Source organism: Mytilus trossulus, chromosome 1 (genome assembly GCF_036588685.1).
Source record: "Mytilus trossulus isolate FHL-02 chromosome 1, PNRI_Mtr1.1.1.hap1, whole genome shotgun sequence".
Lineage (NCBI taxonomy): Eukaryota > Metazoa > Mollusca > Bivalvia > Mytilida > Mytilidae > Mytilus > Mytilus trossulus.
Window position 1 is genome coordinate 109088744 of NC_086373.1, and position 17589 is coordinate 109106332.

General features: G+C 31.4%; 1 protein-coding gene across 3 annotated transcripts; it reads left to right on the top strand.

Moving 5' to 3' along the window:
- The first annotated feature begins 109 nt into the window (after positions 1-109).
- On the top strand, positions 110-15437 carry LOC134697113 (membralin-like). 3 transcript variants are annotated; one of them, XM_063559169.1, is made up of 11 exons: positions 110-162; positions 2349-2580; positions 2919-3471; positions 3987-4097; positions 4877-4999; positions 5667-5767; positions 10586-10643; positions 11197-11280; positions 11886-12018; positions 14008-14107; positions 14552-15437. In XM_063559169.1, the coding sequence occupies exons 2-11, from the start codon at positions 2395-2397 to the stop codon at positions 15278-15280; spliced, it is 2178 nt and encodes a 725-aa protein (XP_063415239.1). In that variant the 5' UTR covers positions 110-162; positions 2349-2394; the 3' UTR covers positions 15281-15437. The 3 variants fall into 3 exon arrangements, with proteins under 3 accessions (XP_063415239.1, XP_063415247.1, XP_063415230.1); XM_063559177.1 differs by having other exon boundaries at positions 129-220; XM_063559160.1 differs by lacking the exon at positions 110-162 and adding an exon at positions 1311-1582.
- The last annotated feature ends 2152 nt before the right edge of the window (positions 15438-17589 follow it).

Here is a 17589-nt window from a genome sequence, read left to right on the forward strand (position 1 = left end):
ATAATTGTTCCTTCAGAATCTCATTATTTCATTGAATAAGAATTAATAATTTCGAAATGAAATATTAGACTTGAGAGAAATAATAACCTGTCTTAAAGTCTTTCGTTTATTCATAACCATTATTGACATGTCGCACATCAAAGGATACACAAAAATCATGAGGTTTTATTAATAACCCATATAAACAAGATATTTATGATTTCTTTCATGAAAATTACATGTAAACATAGCCCAATAAGCGCCGAATAGTTATTCAAAATTACGATTATTGTTAATCAATGATTGTACTGTAAACTGAACTCGAATTTAGTCGAATTTATTTCTTTTATGAACAAATAATTTACCTGGATAGACAAAAAATCACAACTCTGCCTTATATTCTTAAAATCTGCATTAAAAACAAAAATTGTGACGAACAGGCTTAAATTCTAGTCTATTTTGGTCAAATCAAGAGGATAATTTACCCACATGGCACACATTACATATGGTGAATCCAGGTCCGTTCGCGCCCATTCACGTTCGCACCCTCTCATGTTCGCTCCCTTCTACTTTCGCACCCCACATGTTCGCACCCAAAGTCCGTTCGCACCCTACATGTTCGCGCCCAATTTTAATTGGTTTTGTGTTTAATAACTTTGATATCAAGTTTTGGCAAGTAGGTATTCTTAAAAGTATAATTGATTCCATTGTCTCAAAATAAAGCGAGACAGCATTTTTTATGTGTTGAATAAATCTTAATCATGTTTTTGAGAGTGTATTGTTAAAAAAATAATATTCCTTTCTAATTAAAGTGGGATTCTGTCAACGTTTTATTTTGTATTGAATAACACTTAATCATGTTTTGTTTAGTGTATTGCCTATAACTTTGTTTCATTGACTTGTTTCAAAATGAAGTGAGATTCTGACTACGTTTGTTTTTGTGCGTTGAATAAATTTTATCATGTTTTGGTTTATATATTAATAGTGTATTGCATATTTTATTATGTCATTGTTTCAGATCAAAGGGACCAAGCTGTTAAAAACAATTTTCTTTTGTGTTTTTCATTTAAAATATTCAATCATTTACTCATACCAAGCTATAAATACATTCAGTATTTACATTAAAGCATTTAAAAACAACAATCACGATTTTCCAATTATTCAACTGGAATTTGTATTAAAATTGGGTGCGAACGTGTAGAGTGCGAACGGACCTTGGGTGTGAACATGCGAGGTGCGAACGTGTAGGGTGCGAAAGTATATTGGGCGCAAACGGACCTGATACCACATATGGTTAACTAGGTTAGGTAAAATTCTAACAAATATATAAACGAATCTTGGCCTGTTTGCCCAAAAACATGGTCCCACCCATTCACGTTCACTCCCAACATGTAGGGTTGCCATCATGTAAAATTGATATAAGCTTGCTTTGGGACCTTAGCTCTTATCTTCCTTCCTCAATCCTGATATATATTTTCACAATTTGGGACAATATGGTTTCTAACTTCTGAAAACATAAGGACTAATAGATTACGGTTTCAGCAGCTAGATTGATGTCAGCACTAGTCAAGCTAGATCCCTTGTCCTGTTACTCAATAATATGGTAAATTACATGCCTTTTGCAAAGTTGATGTGAAGGTGGTTTAAATGAGGTTTCAAATCATGCAAAGTTTGTAATCAGAGGTCATTCACAGTCACAGAACACTGTCAATTTTTTTTTCTTTCTTTTCTTCCTTTTCAACATGGGAGAGACTAATGTATTTATCATAAATGTCATATACGGTTTCCATTGGACAAGAAATAATTGTTTCTATAGACAATGATAGAGTATATTTTGTTTATGATGAAATGATTCCTTTTACCATGTTTACTGCATTTTGAAGTTTTTGAGTAGTTCAGTTAAAAAATCTGACATATTTTATTTAATTAAATTTAACAGAAGCTACATGTAGTTTATTGATTTTGCATCCTTTGCATTGCCAATTAGTGTTAACGCCATTGCCATATTTCAAGCTTTAGATTTACAATGAACCTGTGAATCAGAAGAAGACCTACACAGAAACAAATCTTATTCATATCTCTGACATTTAAGATTGAATGACAATTTGTTTGTTTAGGTTGGTAAATGACAATATTTAATCTCTTTACTTTTCTTGCGGTACATGTACCATTCTAAAATGTAACAATCACTTGCAATAAGGGCCTTTTTAGAGTATAAGATTGAGGAGAGGCCAGAAATCATAAGTTGGATGATCTCTAAATGTTAAAGATATGCTCACTGAACTGACAACTTATATGTACCTTTAAAATCAGAAACACTTCATGTCATATCACTATATAAATTATGTCATGCATTCCTTTTTTGGTAGTTGTTGATGAACCGTATTGGACTATAAGTGACCACCAGAGCCAGTTATGAACAATCCTGACCAAGAGAACAATAACAATGAGCCAAGAGCTAGAGGACGGACAGGACAGAACCCTTTGTTGAATGTTAGAGACAGACTGTTTCATGCTTTGTTCTACAGAGTAGCATTAACATATGCTAGGGCCTTTCCTAAACCTATCAGAAGAGTTTTGGAATTTGCAATTTTATTAAAGGTAAAATGTTGTAAAAATTATCCATTCTGTTCTCTGTACAAATTGACAGGATTTAAAACATAAACTTTCATGTCTGTTGAACAATTGAATTCAAATATGACTGCAACAATGTGATTTTTATCAGAAATATATATTTTTATTTTCACTTAACATGCTTAAGAGATAATGACATTGGTGACTAGATTTGACACCACATGGAAGTTAGCAGCTTTTAAGCATTGGTATAAACTTGATGTGTATATTCATGACTAGTCATTTTAAATGTACATTTGAATGTATCCTAATACTGTTTATTTACCTCACATGATTGAGTTTCTACAATATTATTTTTGTTCCAGGCACTGGTTGTTTTGAGTATATTAGTTTATATACATGTTGTTTTTGCTCGAACTCCTATTAATTGTTTGTCTCATGTAAAAGACTCATGGCCTAGAGATGGTATTCTTAGAGTAGAAATTGTACACAATGCAACAGCAAACTACACGTTGATTAATTCTTACGAGAAAGAATACACAGACTTTACATTTCAATTCTTTAATAATGGCAAAGTTCTCAATCAAGAAGAAGATGAGCCATCAGAAGGGGAACACTCATATGAAGAGCAAACGGCAGCTCCAGAAAATGAAGAAGCACCACCTGGTGGTAATTCAGAAAAGTCAGAAGTAAAATCTGAAGATGGAAGTGAAGAATTGAAAACAGAGGAAAAAATTTTGGAAGCTAAATTCATAGACCATCTTCTTTCTGAAAAGAACAGTGATATGAAATTAGATAATTGGACAACTATAGATAATACCACACTGTTAAGTGCAGAGGACAAAACAGTAGATGACACTGATACCACGTCTATCTATGGCTTTACACCATCTGAAATAGAAATGCTGGCCAAAGTTGGTAGGTATTTACGTTTATGGCTTTACCAATTAAAAAAAAAATTGTATGCTTAAGCATTGATAAGTGTGCTAAAGTTTTTCATATTTCAGTATATATGGTTTTACACTTTTAAAGGATAAAAAATACTGAGTCAGTATTGCTTACTAAAGTTTATTTGTATTTACAATGTTTTGCAGATTCTGGGGTCTGATTCCAGTTTGTGGTTTGCTAAAAAAATTTGATATGACTCCTGTGATTCTGATTTCAGCATTTGCACATAGAATATGGATATCAATTAGTTGTAAATTTATACTTGTAATTTTAAAAATAACAAGATAAATAAGTTACCTTTAAATAAAGCTCTTTCTTAGAACATGTAGTTGAGCATATAACCTGTCTATTGTGGGGTTCAACCATGACCGAAAAGTCTCTGTATTCACAATAAACATGAGTTAAAGAATTGTACTGGATTTATATGATTAATATAAAATTTCCATAATACATAAATGATTCTGTTGTTCTTTTTTTTTTACTAGTTTGGCCTGAAGAAAAGTACATTGTAGAATATGCTCTTGAGTATGGATTTTTACGGTTATCACCGAAGACCAGACAGAAACTAAATATAACAGTCATGTTGGTAACACTAGGTCTGTATTGCTTTTCCTGTCATTGGCAGCTAAATAAAGTAAAGTTATAGCTTATTATTTTGAATGAATAGCAGGTAATATTAACTTGTAGATATAACTTAGTTTAATCTTGATTAAAGTCATTTTAAAAAAAGGGGAGACAATTACTATAGAATACAATGAGGAGATAACTGTATTGTATTTTAAGCTCAGACTGCATCAATTGGTTATTTGATAGCAGTAAATTAAGCTTTGTGGCAACACATTACTGATTGATTGCTTTAAATACTGTAAACCAACTTATTTTCGCGGATACTTTATTTCGCGTTTTACCCTTACTTGACGACTTCGTGGCTATTTAATTTCGCAATTATCTGATTTACTTGATGAAGTTTGTTAAGGAAAGATCAAAGATTGACATATTCGCGACGATTTATATTCGCGTTATTTTTCTACTCGCAAAAGTCGCGAAAATAAGTTGGTTTACAGTATAATATTGTTATATCCATCGACTTAGTGAAACTGAAAAAAAACACCATCAAATCTGACATTCATTTAAAATCTGTCAAATATTGTCTGCGCTGGCACATACATTTTCATTGCCTCAATTGGGAATTTCATGTCATGAAAATAAGTGATAATATCCAATCAAAATGAACATTACAAACGATGTTGCATAAGAATGTCAAATTTCATGTATTAGATGAGGTTTTGTTTTGTCATCTTTTATGTTGCACAACATTAGCATGATTAGATAACATTGATAAAAGTATTAAATATAAGATATCTTTACCTTACAGATCCAGACAGAGATGTATGTTTTGGAGATAGTATCAGTAGATTTTTACTGGCAGAGTTCTTGGGATATGACGACATATTGATGTCTAGTATCAAACAGTTAGCGGAACAGGAAGACAACAAAGGTAGATAACCAAAAAGCTGCATTATATATCATATATATAAAAACAAAAATACTGTAAGCCTGTCAAATTTAATGAATAGTCAAAATAAGTATGTACTTGTTGGGTTGGCAAAGTCTTGCAAAATTGTTATGTCTGTATGATAATATATGGATATTACTCTTTCATCTGCATTCACCTACTTCATATGTATATATGTTAGTTCATGCATTTCTATTGTTTGTTAAATTTATTGTACTATTATGCCTCATGTGAGGCCTTTAGTGAAATAAAAAGTTTCAAAAGTTTCATCAACTACTTTAATAGTATTATATTTGTTTTATTTGAAAATTCAAATGTGTATGTTTTGTGATTTACATTTGTTCATTTACCCAAAATATAAACGTTTCTTCACAAAGATCCAACAAATTAATCTGAATATTTGGAATGCATGCTTTCACTTTAAATAATAATAACTCCTCCTCTTTTTTAATTGGATAAACATTGATCTAAAATATTAATTATCAAGAAGTAGCGAGACTTTGACTTCTAATTTGTGACCTGAGAAGTTCATTTTTGTCTGTCTGATGGTTGTCTGAAACTAACAGCAAAAGTTAATTTAAACAGGGAACTTTTTAATATTGTGCAACATTACAGATTTGTAAAGAGATATTATTATTATTTATTCCAGGTTACCTTAGAAATGTGGTGTCTGGAGAGCATTACAGATTTGTCAGTATGTGGATGGCTAGAAGTTCTTATTTAGCTGCTGCTTTCATTATGCTAATATTTGTAAGTTAAAGTTACCAAAATATTCTCAGAGATCAGTTTAAAATATATACATAAGTAATGGCTAAAATATGTTATCTCAAAGAGGTCTTATACTTCCATTTATCAAAATCATAGAATGATGCATAATTATGTAATCTGTCAACAACCTTATGTCTAACATGTGCCCTTCCTGTGGGAAGTACGTATAGATTTAGGAAATTTGTATTAAAATGAGACTAGATCTTTATATCCCAAGAATTTTGTTTAGCAATAAACGTATGGTCTTATTGATAATTTTCCACAATACTTTATGAGCAGACTTGAAGATTACAATTTTTTTACCTCTAATATGGCTGTTTATTTATCTTGAGAATTATAATGAACGTGGGAGACCTTTAAAATTTAAAATTTACAACATTGTAACATGTGCAGTAGTTATTTTTATATGATCAGTTATTTAATCTGAATCGTACAATAACATTAAGAATTTACAGTGACTTGCCTGTTAGTGTTGCTCTCCACCAATTGCAACTCATTCAAAATTTTGACCAAATTGCAATTTGTTTTTTTAAACCAAATTGTTCAACTGGTCAGAAATTTGAACAAATTGTTCAGTCAAAATGTGAAAGTGCAAGGTGATAGAATAAAACATACTTACAATCCTTTAAGACTTTTAACTCCACTGTATTGATGTAGTTACTAAATCTGTCTATCAATCTGTATAGTTATATTATAGCCATTACCAAACTAAAGGTTAACTGTTTTATTTTGAATTGCTGTAAAAATGTCCAAACTAAGCTTTATATAGTTTTTCTTTCGAAAAGGATTTTATATTTATAAGAATCATATATCATTTAAAATAATACATCATATATTCAGTAAAATATGTGTGAAATAACAATATGGTATTGATAAGTTTCTTTGGGGAGATAACCTAAAATACTATTCTTTTGAATAAAGACTTTTTGAAACCAAAAAACGATTATCTCCCCTTCCTACAAACATATTGCAATTTCACAAATATTTTACTGAATATGAAATGTTTTTATTTCACATAATGTGTGATTTTTAGGCAGTTAAGCTGCCTTATGCGAGCACCCTGGATTTGAGTGCTACCCAATAAATGCTGAAATACATGCCATTGTTATCATCTAGCTGGCTACTATATTATTTGTAACTTATTAGACAGTTTTTTTTATACATTTCATTCTGGATTACAAAAAATATGACCAGAAAAACCTTAAATGATCGTCGATTTTCCCAAAAGTTTGGAAGTTGCACATAGGAAGTAGAGCACATTAGGAATCCTTATGTAGTTTATTATCCCCTGAGCTTTTGGCTAAGATGTCAAAGAACAAATGTATGAAATATCTAATCGCCGAAAATCTCTAAAGACAAGTCGTTAAGATTTCCCAAATTGCAAAAGTCGTAGGAATATTGTTTGTTGTCAATACGTAGTGAACTACGTATATAAGTTCAACTGATCACGCTGTTGGCGTCAATTTTGAATTTAAAAGAAGACAAAATTTTTGTATCTTTTCAATTTGGACGCAGGGGTTCAAATTAAGGGTGGCCCGAGGTCTACGACCTTCCACTTTTGCAGTCGGACTTTCTACTTGGTTACTAGCTACGCACGACATGCCCGATGGACCTTGAAAGAATATAAAAAAATAACTTTGCAAACATTTTTACCAAAGTTTCCTAATAAACGATCTCAAACTTATTTTCATAATTACTTTTCATGACAGCGATGTTCAATTTGTTCAACCACTAGCTTTATACATAAAATCGCCGATAAATAATGTGTAAATCCGAGAAAAATCGTATCTCACTATCTGTCAAAAACAACATTGAAACCAATATGGCTGCCGCAAGATTACAATATCTGATCCGATTCCGGAAGCGGATAAGGGTAATCCTGGATTTGGCTAAAAAAATCCAGACAGGTGACAAAAATACATCTTTGCATCTATGCATGGTATAATAATGGTCACTATAAACCCTCCTGTTTGAGAACTTGGAAACATTCGAGATCATCACCCCTTAACCATATATACTCATGTATAAGACTATATAACAAATCAAATGAAATAAAGGGGAAGTCCCTGTTGTCACGCTACCCCTCATATGCATGTTGAAGAACTTTGAAACAGTTGGGATACCCAACTCTAAATTAAATGAAATATAGGGGAGTCCCTGCAGTCACCTGATTGAGAAATTGGAAACAGTCGAGATCCCCACCTTTAAATTAAAAGATATATATTCATGTATGAGAACTAATCAAATGAAATATAGGGAGATTCCTTAGGGTCACCCTACCAACTCCTGTTTGATAACTTAGAAACAGATGAGATCCTCACCCCTCAACCATATATATATTCATGTATTGGACAATATAACAAATCAAATGAAATATAGGGGAAGTCACTGGGGTCCCCACCCCCTCCTGTTTGAAAACTTGATAACGGCCGAGATCCCCACCCATAAACTATTTATATTCATTCATATATGGGACAATATAAAAAAAAATGAAAAATGCATATCACTTTGCTAGACCCTAACACCTGTCATTTTATTCCAAACTTAGACATCATGGATTTGGGGTGAAGGTGGGAGTCATTTACATTTACTATGGACAGGTCAGTCAGACCTCACGATTAATCCCTGTAGTAGTAAACATTTGTCTGATTTGTGTCTCATAACTTTTGTACTGTACAACACAAACTCAGTTTTCTTTCCAGGGAAGCAAGTCCATTCATACTTTTACAAGCTCGTACTAAAGTCATCTTGAACTACTAACAGTCAACTAATACGAACAATTACGCTCAGCGGCGGATTTAGGCGGGGGCGTGGCGGGCGTGCGCCCCCCTAAAATTTTCAAAGCATGGGTTGACTTCAACATATATAAGTATCAGAAGGGACCATTCAATTTTTTTTTACATTCAAAGTATATAAAAGTTTAAACAGTCAGTTATATAATAACAGAATCATCGTGATTACTAATCAACTGACCTATCTATTAAAGTTCTATAAATAATTTCAAAGGAAGGTGTCAAATGCGGAGCTGTGTTTTATGACAAATATAATAGGTTTTTAGCAGTTTAAGTAAAAACAAATGTTACATTGTATTTGTGGTTTTTATAATCAATTTGTTTTATAATAGAAGTTCCAAAACATCCCTTACTCACTTTCACAATTTCATCATGACACGGTCAAGAAAACTGAGATTCTTTTATAATATCCGTAATGAAAGATAGAAATACTGTTTCAAGCGAAAGTTTATTTGTATCTTTGTGTCTATATTTATTTCTCACTAAATTCATACCGTATTACTGTATGCTTTAAGAAAAAAAAAATATCTGCGTAAATGCATCTCATTCTGATTTTAGTTGTTTGTGGCGAACACAGATAATATAAAAAAGAAGATGTGGTATGATTGCCAATGAGACAACTATCCACAAAAGACCAAAATGACACAAACATAAACAATTATAGGTCACTGTACGGCCTTCAAAAATGAGCAAAGCCCATACCGCATATAGTCAGCTATAGAAGGCCCGATAAGACAATGTAAAACAATTCAAACGAGAAAACTAACAGCCTTATTTGTGTAATAAAAATGAACGAAAAACAAATGTGTAACACATAAACAATGGCCAACCACTGAATTACAGGCTCCTGACTTGGGACAGGCACATACATAAATAATGTGGCGGGGTTAAACATGTTAGCGGGGTCCCAACCCTCCCCCTAACCTGGGACAGATCAGTCTGGCATGACCTCCAAAAATCAAAACAAATAGTAGGATAGGCCAATTAAAAATCGCTGGTAAAAGTAGAAATTTTTGTTTGAAAAATATATTGGTCCGGTGAGCAATTGTGATCTGTCTCGTCTCAGTGACTTTGCGTACGTCTGTCCGCCCGTTTATCTCTAGTTTGTTATTAGGTGTGTTTCTCGCTAATTTTACCACACAATAGTTCGAGCTATCTACATTTCACCCCTTTAAAAGAATATTTCAATAGTTTTAAATAAAAAAACCTCCAAAATTTTTTCGCCTCGCTCCGTTCGGCAATAAAAAATTTGCACCCCCCTTACTGGAAATCCTGAATCTGCCCCTGACGATCAACTATCAGAACTGCAATCATTGCAAATTTGTACCACTGCTGATTCATGAAAGACTCATGGCCATTCGTGGTCATGTGCATTGCTATTGAAAACCTTGATAAAATATGAATTATTTGCCTTAAAGATTAATTCATTAAATGAACATAAATGTACAATTATATATGAATGTTTAATGTTTGTTCTTTTAAATCTTTAAAAAAAGTTTAAGCAACATTGCCACAGTTTTCATAATTATGTTTGCCTTGGTTTTTGGTTAACTGCCTACAGTGCTTACAGCGCTTTGATTATGAATAAAGAATACTTTTTGAAAGAAAAACAATGTAAAATCTTAGTTTAGACATTTTTACAGCAATTCAAAATAAATCAGTTGACCTTTAGTATGGTAATGGCTTTAATATAACTATACAGTTTTATAGGCAGAATTAGTAACTATATCAATACAGTGGAGTTAAAGTCTTATAGGATTGTAAGTATGTTTTATTTTATCACCTTGCACTTTCACATTTGACTGTACAATTTGTTTAAATTTTTGACCAGTTGAACAATTTGGTTTAATAAAACAAATTGCAATTTTGTCAAAATTTTGAATGAGTTGCAATTGGTGGATAGCAACACTAACAGTCAAGTCACTGTAAAATAATAATAGATTGATACCGGGTGATAAATAAAGATGAAAGATTATGAGAATAACATGTTTTCTGTATTTTTTTGTAGACTGTCTCTGTTTCAACTTTGTTGAGATATTCACACCACCAGATATTTATCTTTATAGGTGAGTCAAAACAGTATTGAGTGAATGTGACAATTATTTTGTACTACTTAGTGAATTGTTGTAAGTTTTGTATATCTCATTAACACACTTTTGACACATTTTGTCTGTATGTATGTCATGAAATAAGTTCTTTTCTCTAATCTAGTTTACCTCAACCAAATGTTATGAAACTGATACACAATGCTTATTACCACAAAACACAGATCAAGAATTTTGGTTTTACTGTTCTAGAGTTATGCCCCTTTACAAATGGAAAAATGGGTCAATTTTTCATATCAGTTCTCTAATGTTTGCTGCAACCAAATGTGAATAAACTAATGCATAATACCTATTACTGCAAAACATCTAAAACATCTTAAACATATATCAAGTTCCAATTTGGGTGGTGTCACTTTTACCAATCTTGAGTTATGTCCCTTTATACGGTTAAATTCCAGAAGTGGCACCATCTATGTCAAATGCACAAATTCTATATGTTCTAAATTTAATTTCTTTGGCAATTTAATGTACTATTGATTGACAATTATTGATTTGTTCTGATTTTCCTTTACAGTTGATTTTCTACAGATGTTGGAGATGAATATCACTATTGCCTTCCCTGCTGCTCCACTATTGACTGTAATCCTGGCTTTAGTTGGTAAGTCCTACTCAGTCTTATGAAATTTGGTTGTGTTATATTTCTAAATAGGACATCCTTAAAAAATATTTCTATTATCTGTCCATCTAATCTTCCAATACAGTCTACATGGAATTATGGTTTTTAATCAGAAAATATTTTAGACACATACATACACAAATATCTTCATAATCTTTGGAAATGATCTTTGAAAAAAATAGATAGTTTAATCCTTTGACTCTAAAGCCATTTAGTGTCATTTGAAGTAGTCTGGATGATCAGTTTCATGTTTTGTATAGTTCTAACAGTAAATGACAACATAAACAATTGCAGCTTGTACTGTTCTGAAACTTTCAATTTCCGTATTGGTTGCAGAAAAAGACAAATGTGTTCTGAAAAATCCCTCATAAAGGTTTGCCCTCAAAAAGGTTTGATACTCAACCCATTATAAGTGTCAGTCAGTTGCTGATTATTCATGTATTTAAAAATTTGATCATGGAGGGTTTTAAATTTATATTATATCATATTCTTAAATCTTACTGAATGGAAATACTAAATTTATGGAGACAGTTACAAAATATATGATTAACAGGAGGGGAGAAATTGATAATTGCTTTTAATTTCAGGTATGGAAGCCATTATGTCAGAATTTTTCAACGATACCACAACAGCATTTTACATAATACTAATAGTATGGATAGCTGACCAGTATGATGCTATTTGTTGTCATACCAACATCAGTAAACGTCATTGGTTAAGGTAAATATGCAATTGTGTAAACAAAATCATAGAAAAAGGGATGAAACAATTTGTTTTCTTTATACAAAAGTACAATTTTGTTGAAAGATAAGAATTTTTCTTTCTCCAAAGAGATAGATGTGAAATCTCATATTAAGGTGGTACCAAACACCTTGACTGAAATTAATTTGGCTCATTTAATTTACAAAGAAAATGACATAAAATTGACTTGACCCTTTGAAAAAAATATATATCAAAAAATTTAAAATCTTAAACCAATAACTTTCTCAGAAAAATTTCATTGGAAACATAGCAGTTTGATAAACACTTATTATGATCATTGAGAAGCTTAATATTTCTTAAACAATACAAAGGGATTTAAATGTTTAGCTGATTTTACATAGTAGTGTTAGGTACCTCATTAAGAAATATTTTTAGTAAAACATTAACTCAACAATAAAATAAATATCCATCTGTTTTACTTTGAGCACTAAATAATTAATTATTGTTAAAATGTTTCATAAATATTATCATCAAAGAAGTTGCTGGTTGTTTATATTGTTACAAGATATGTCCTAATTAATGACCCTTGACTAGGTAAATATCTCTAGGCAAGGACAAGCATCCAAATGATATATCTTCCTCATATTCATTAACAAATTGATTACCTGTTTTCTTTTTGTTCTTTATTTCGATAAAAACTTACCTACTGTAAACCAAGTTTATTTCCTGACAATAAAGTAAGAGATTGTTATTAAAGAAATTTACATAGAATTTTGACAAAATATTGACTTTGACCCTTTGACCAAAAATATAAAAATTTCAAAAAAACTTGAACCAATCACTTTCTCAGAAAAAAGTTTTTGCGAGACTTTATATATTCAGTTCTTAAATCCGGTTCCCAACTTTGAAGAAGAAGAAATGAAAGCTTGAAAGGTCAATATGACTTGTTCTATTACTTCTTTGTTAAATTTAATATCCCAAAGATGGTTCAGATACCCTCCCTCAAACTGTATGCATTCATAATTGCTTTGTGAGAATTTTCTAGTTGCTCCAACCTCCTCATATCATGATTATCATTAACTGTTAAATATGTTGAAATTGGTTTATATTCCTATTCCTGAACCATACTTTTTTTCAATAGCTTTCTTCAAACCTTATTTGTTCAGCATAGGTTTTGAGCCCACATGTTTTGATCCCACCCCATCTATTCATACTATGAAATTATCAGACTTGCCAAGAAAGGTTAAGGTATTTGCCCAATTATCATATTTATTCTTTTTCACCATAACAAAACCTTTCCAGTACAAAATTGTTTTTGTTTTACCTTTTCTTTAGGTGTACCGTGTAGTATGTATTATGTTGATGAAGAGGAGACATGTTGTAGTCCACTATAATCGTTCTATCTAGCTTGAAAATTGATCTGAATGATTTTTGGGGTTTTTCATATCAAAATCCTTTCTTTTCATTATTTATATATGGCAGGCAACTCACATATTCTTTTGAAGACTTAATAATTTCTTCTTGTGGTTATTTTTATGTCCCACTTACAATAGTAGAGGGGCATTATGTTTTCTAGTCTGTGGGCCTGTTCGTCTGTTCATTCATCTGTCTGTCCTGCTACAGGTTATAGTTTTTGGTCAAGGTAGTTTTTGATGAAGTTGGAATAAACTTGAAACTTAGTACACATGTTACCTATGATATGACCTTTCTAATTTTAATGTCAAATTAGAGTTTTTACCCCAATTTCAAGAACATAGAAAATGATAGTGCAAATGGGGCATCCGTGTACTATGGACACATTCTTGATTCTGATTATGTGTAAGTGTGTCTGTGATATGCACATCCATAAAAGTCATTAGATGCAATAAAAATCACTGCAAGACATTGTAAACTGAACATCATATCTGAAATGATACTAAAAGAAAACATAGAACAACATAAAGATGAAACAGTTTTGTGAATACAAGATAATAGAGGCTTTTACAAAGATTTTAAATTTCTTTTCAGGTTTTTCTATTTATATCATTTGGCATTTTATGCCTACCACTATAGATTTAATGGACAGTACAGTGGTTTAGCTTTATTTACATCCTGGTTATTTATACAGGTAAGTGTGCCTAATCTGTTGATTCATGGACAGAGTTATTTCCCTTTATATAAAGATTCCAGACCAAAGTCACTTATTTGTGGTTTTTTTTTTTCTCTTTTGAAACTACAAAGTGAAATCTTTTGAAACTACATAGTGAAATTTTGTCATATTCAAAGAAATTATAATTAGAGGACTTTGAAACACAAATGCTCACATTTAGATTTCACAGTGATTTGGTAGCATTATGTGAATAATGATTCAACATTAATTGTTTCCTTTATGTATGAGTTATTAAGTATTGCAACAGCTCAATTTTTGTTGGGTAAAATTTTTGATTGAATATGACTTTTTGTGAAAATATATTAGCTTCAAATTCAAGAAATAAATAGTTTTCATTCAGTTTGTTTTCATCATTGGTAAGCCACTTTTGATAATATTGGTCTTTAAACATTTACATTACAGCATTCAATGGTGTATTTTTTCCATCACTATGAATTACCTGCGATTCTACAACAAGCCAGAATACAACAGATAGTAAATAACCAAAATACTAATCAAACTAATGCAGATAGAGAAAATAATCAGCCAGCAAATACTACACAAGATAATCAGGTACCAGTAGATACACAAGATAATCAGGTACCAGTAGATCAACAGCCTGCAGAACCTAATGTACCAGTAGATCTGCCTACACAAGAATCAAATCAGAATAATTCAGAGTCAGAAGTACAGACTGAATCTGCTGGACAGAATATAGCAGAGGAAAATAATCAGCCTCCATCATTAGGAGCTTTATCTACTGAAACTAATACAGAAGTAACTAATACACAATCACCGTTAGAAGGTGTATCTGCAGGAACAGATACATCATTAGAAAATAGTCAACAAGCATCTTTTATACCTGAAAATAATTTAGTAAAATGTGAAAATAATTCTCATATACCATCAGATTCTATAAAAACTATGAATGGAACGATTCCTAAAGATTCAGAAAATGAATCTCTAATTAACACTGATAGAACTAGTACTGGTGATCTCTCTCATAAACCTTGCAATAGTACTACTTCACTTAATGAGAATTCTAATGGAGATTCATCAAAGTGTTTAGGTGACTCAGATCAAACACTTGAATCATCTAGATCTAGTCAAAGTTTTCAGAACTGTGATAGTGAACAAACTTCCACATCATGAATCTTAGTTAATTTGTGAAACTATGTAATGGTAAGACTGAAAATATCGAAATGCTATTTTGGGTAAGGAATTGTGAATTAAAATTTGTTTTGTATAGATTAAAAATGTGCAAGATTAGAAAAAAATGCAACAGTTTATAATACAGTACCTATCTTGATTGTGTTATCATTAAATGTCTGCCAGTAAACACAGACAACGAAATGTCTGTCAGTATCAAAAGAAAACCAAATGTTTGTGCAGAAAGTAACTCAGAAAAGGTTCAATTGATTAGGTTCATTCATAAATATGTATTGTAAAACAAAATGTGCAACTGCCTTGATACAGCAATTGCATGGTGGAATGCCATTAATTATTTATTCCTGTATGTAAATATTTAAAAAAAAAAAAAAGCTATTTTGAAAAGTCATAAAAGTTGCAGTATAAAACTTAGTTTTAAATTTTATTTGTCATTTGCTTGAAACAGTTTGAAATGCAGAGCAAAGACCTACATTTTACATTTATTCTTCGCCTTTTGCAAATAAAGGAAACAATTTGGTAAGGCCTTAAAATAGCACTTTCCCCAGCTAAAATTTGAAATTAGTAAGAAGTGCTTATAATTACAAAAAATCATAGAAAAAAATTGGTTTATATGTACTGATAGTCATGTCAGGTTTAGGACTTTGTTAGAGGTTATGACTCTTTGGGTTTATTTCTATGATCCAGGGTAATAAATGTTTGCCCCATATTACCCATTTTTTTTAAAAAGACTTCAATAGCCCATGCAAGGTCATTTTCAAAACTTTAGCAGGTTCTAGATTTCTTTTCTAATCATTTGAGACACAAATAATGCCAATGTTAGATATTAGGTAAAAGTCAAAGTTAGCCTTTTGAGGCTTTTCCCACCATTTAAAAAAAATATATCATGAAAAAGAATTCCATATCCTATACACATTTTAAGCTTATTTTGTGCCTTAACTAATGCTTTGCTGACTCAGACTTAAATTGATATATAAACAGCAGTCTATTTTCTTGGTTTTCTGGACCTGAATCATTCCTCTTATATTTGATGTGTTTCCATCAGTTTTAGTTTGTAACCTTGATTTTTTTTCTCAACCGATTTATGAATTTCTAAACAGTAGTATACAATGTAATACTATGTTTGTGACAACTTTATAAATGGAGTTGACATGCCAGTATTAAAGACAATTTGCCACTGGCTATATTCAGTTTCTTTACTATTCTTTTAAATTATATGGAAAACATTTCACTCTCATTCAGACGTTTAACATTTTGGATAATTTTTTAAACAATCCTGTTCATTATTTTCTGAAATTTGCATGTTTATACAGACAAATCAGCTTTCATAATACCTATATTCTAAGCAGAATATCTTGGCAGGACACTTATATAGTTTTCTTGGAAAGATCACATTTGAATATTCAAAAGTACTTTTCAAAGAACAACAGTAGGCAGTGCCAGCTTTTCACAGTTTGTTTGAAAACCTGTTTGAATACAAGTTAAGAAATTATAAGTGAAATAGAATTGTTTTGTTAAGTTTTAAATTAAAATTTTATATTTTTTTCTTTTGAAATTCCTTAGAAAAATCCATTCTTTGAGACGCAGACTTTGGCAATAGATCTGTCATTTAATTTCCATTTGCCAGAAATACAAGGATTGAAATTTGACTTTTGCCAATAACTACCCACAGGAAGCATCATGAGAGCATTCTATGCCATGTGATATATTGCTCAACAACTTCTTATGTATCAAATACTTATATAACCTTACAGCCTTACAGGTGATGGCTATGCTTTCTGAAGAAGCAGCCTATACAGTTTAATGCTTTTAACATCCATTGCACATCAACTGGTAAGGGGTGGATTATAATATGTGAGCAATAACTCACAGTCTAACTTGTTTCCATCTGCATGTAGATAAAGTCTTGTAATCACATATATTTCTGTAAGGTTCTCAAATTTCCAAGCTGTAAGGGACCAGTTATTGGGTAATCTCTAAAATGCATGTTGCAGTTTCACCGGTGAATTATATGACAATAGATGAATTGCTATGTCATTAGGAATTGTGATATCTGTTATGTTTTCAGATTTATGAAGAACATGTTTCCATTATTCCTGTGTAATTTTTTTTTAATTTGAGGCCTTAATGGACAAATCCTTTTTGTACATGGAACATATAATCTAATAAATGTCTATATATTACTGTGTTCATAACAATATCATGCTCATCATGGCTTTAATCAACACATGTTCAGTGTTCTTATGTTGACACCTCTGCCCTGGTATCATTTGTGCCTTGTGTAGACCTAGGTT

What these genes read in the sequence shown, in the direction of transcription:
- LOC134697113 (XM_063559169.1), top strand. Translation starts at nt 2,395, where the DNA reads ATGAACAATCCTGACCAAGAGAACAATAACAATGAGCCAAGAGCTAGA. An exon ending in AATTTGCAATTTTATTAAAG is followed by an intron (nt 2,581 to 2,918) that starts GTAAAATGTTGT and finishes TTTTTGTTCCAG; the next exon opens with GCACTGGTTGTTTTGAGTAT. An exon ending in AGAAATGCTGGCCAAAGTTG is followed by an intron (nt 3,472 to 3,986) that starts GTAGGTATTTAC and finishes TTTTTTTACTAG; the next exon opens with TTTGGCCTGAAGAAAAGTAC.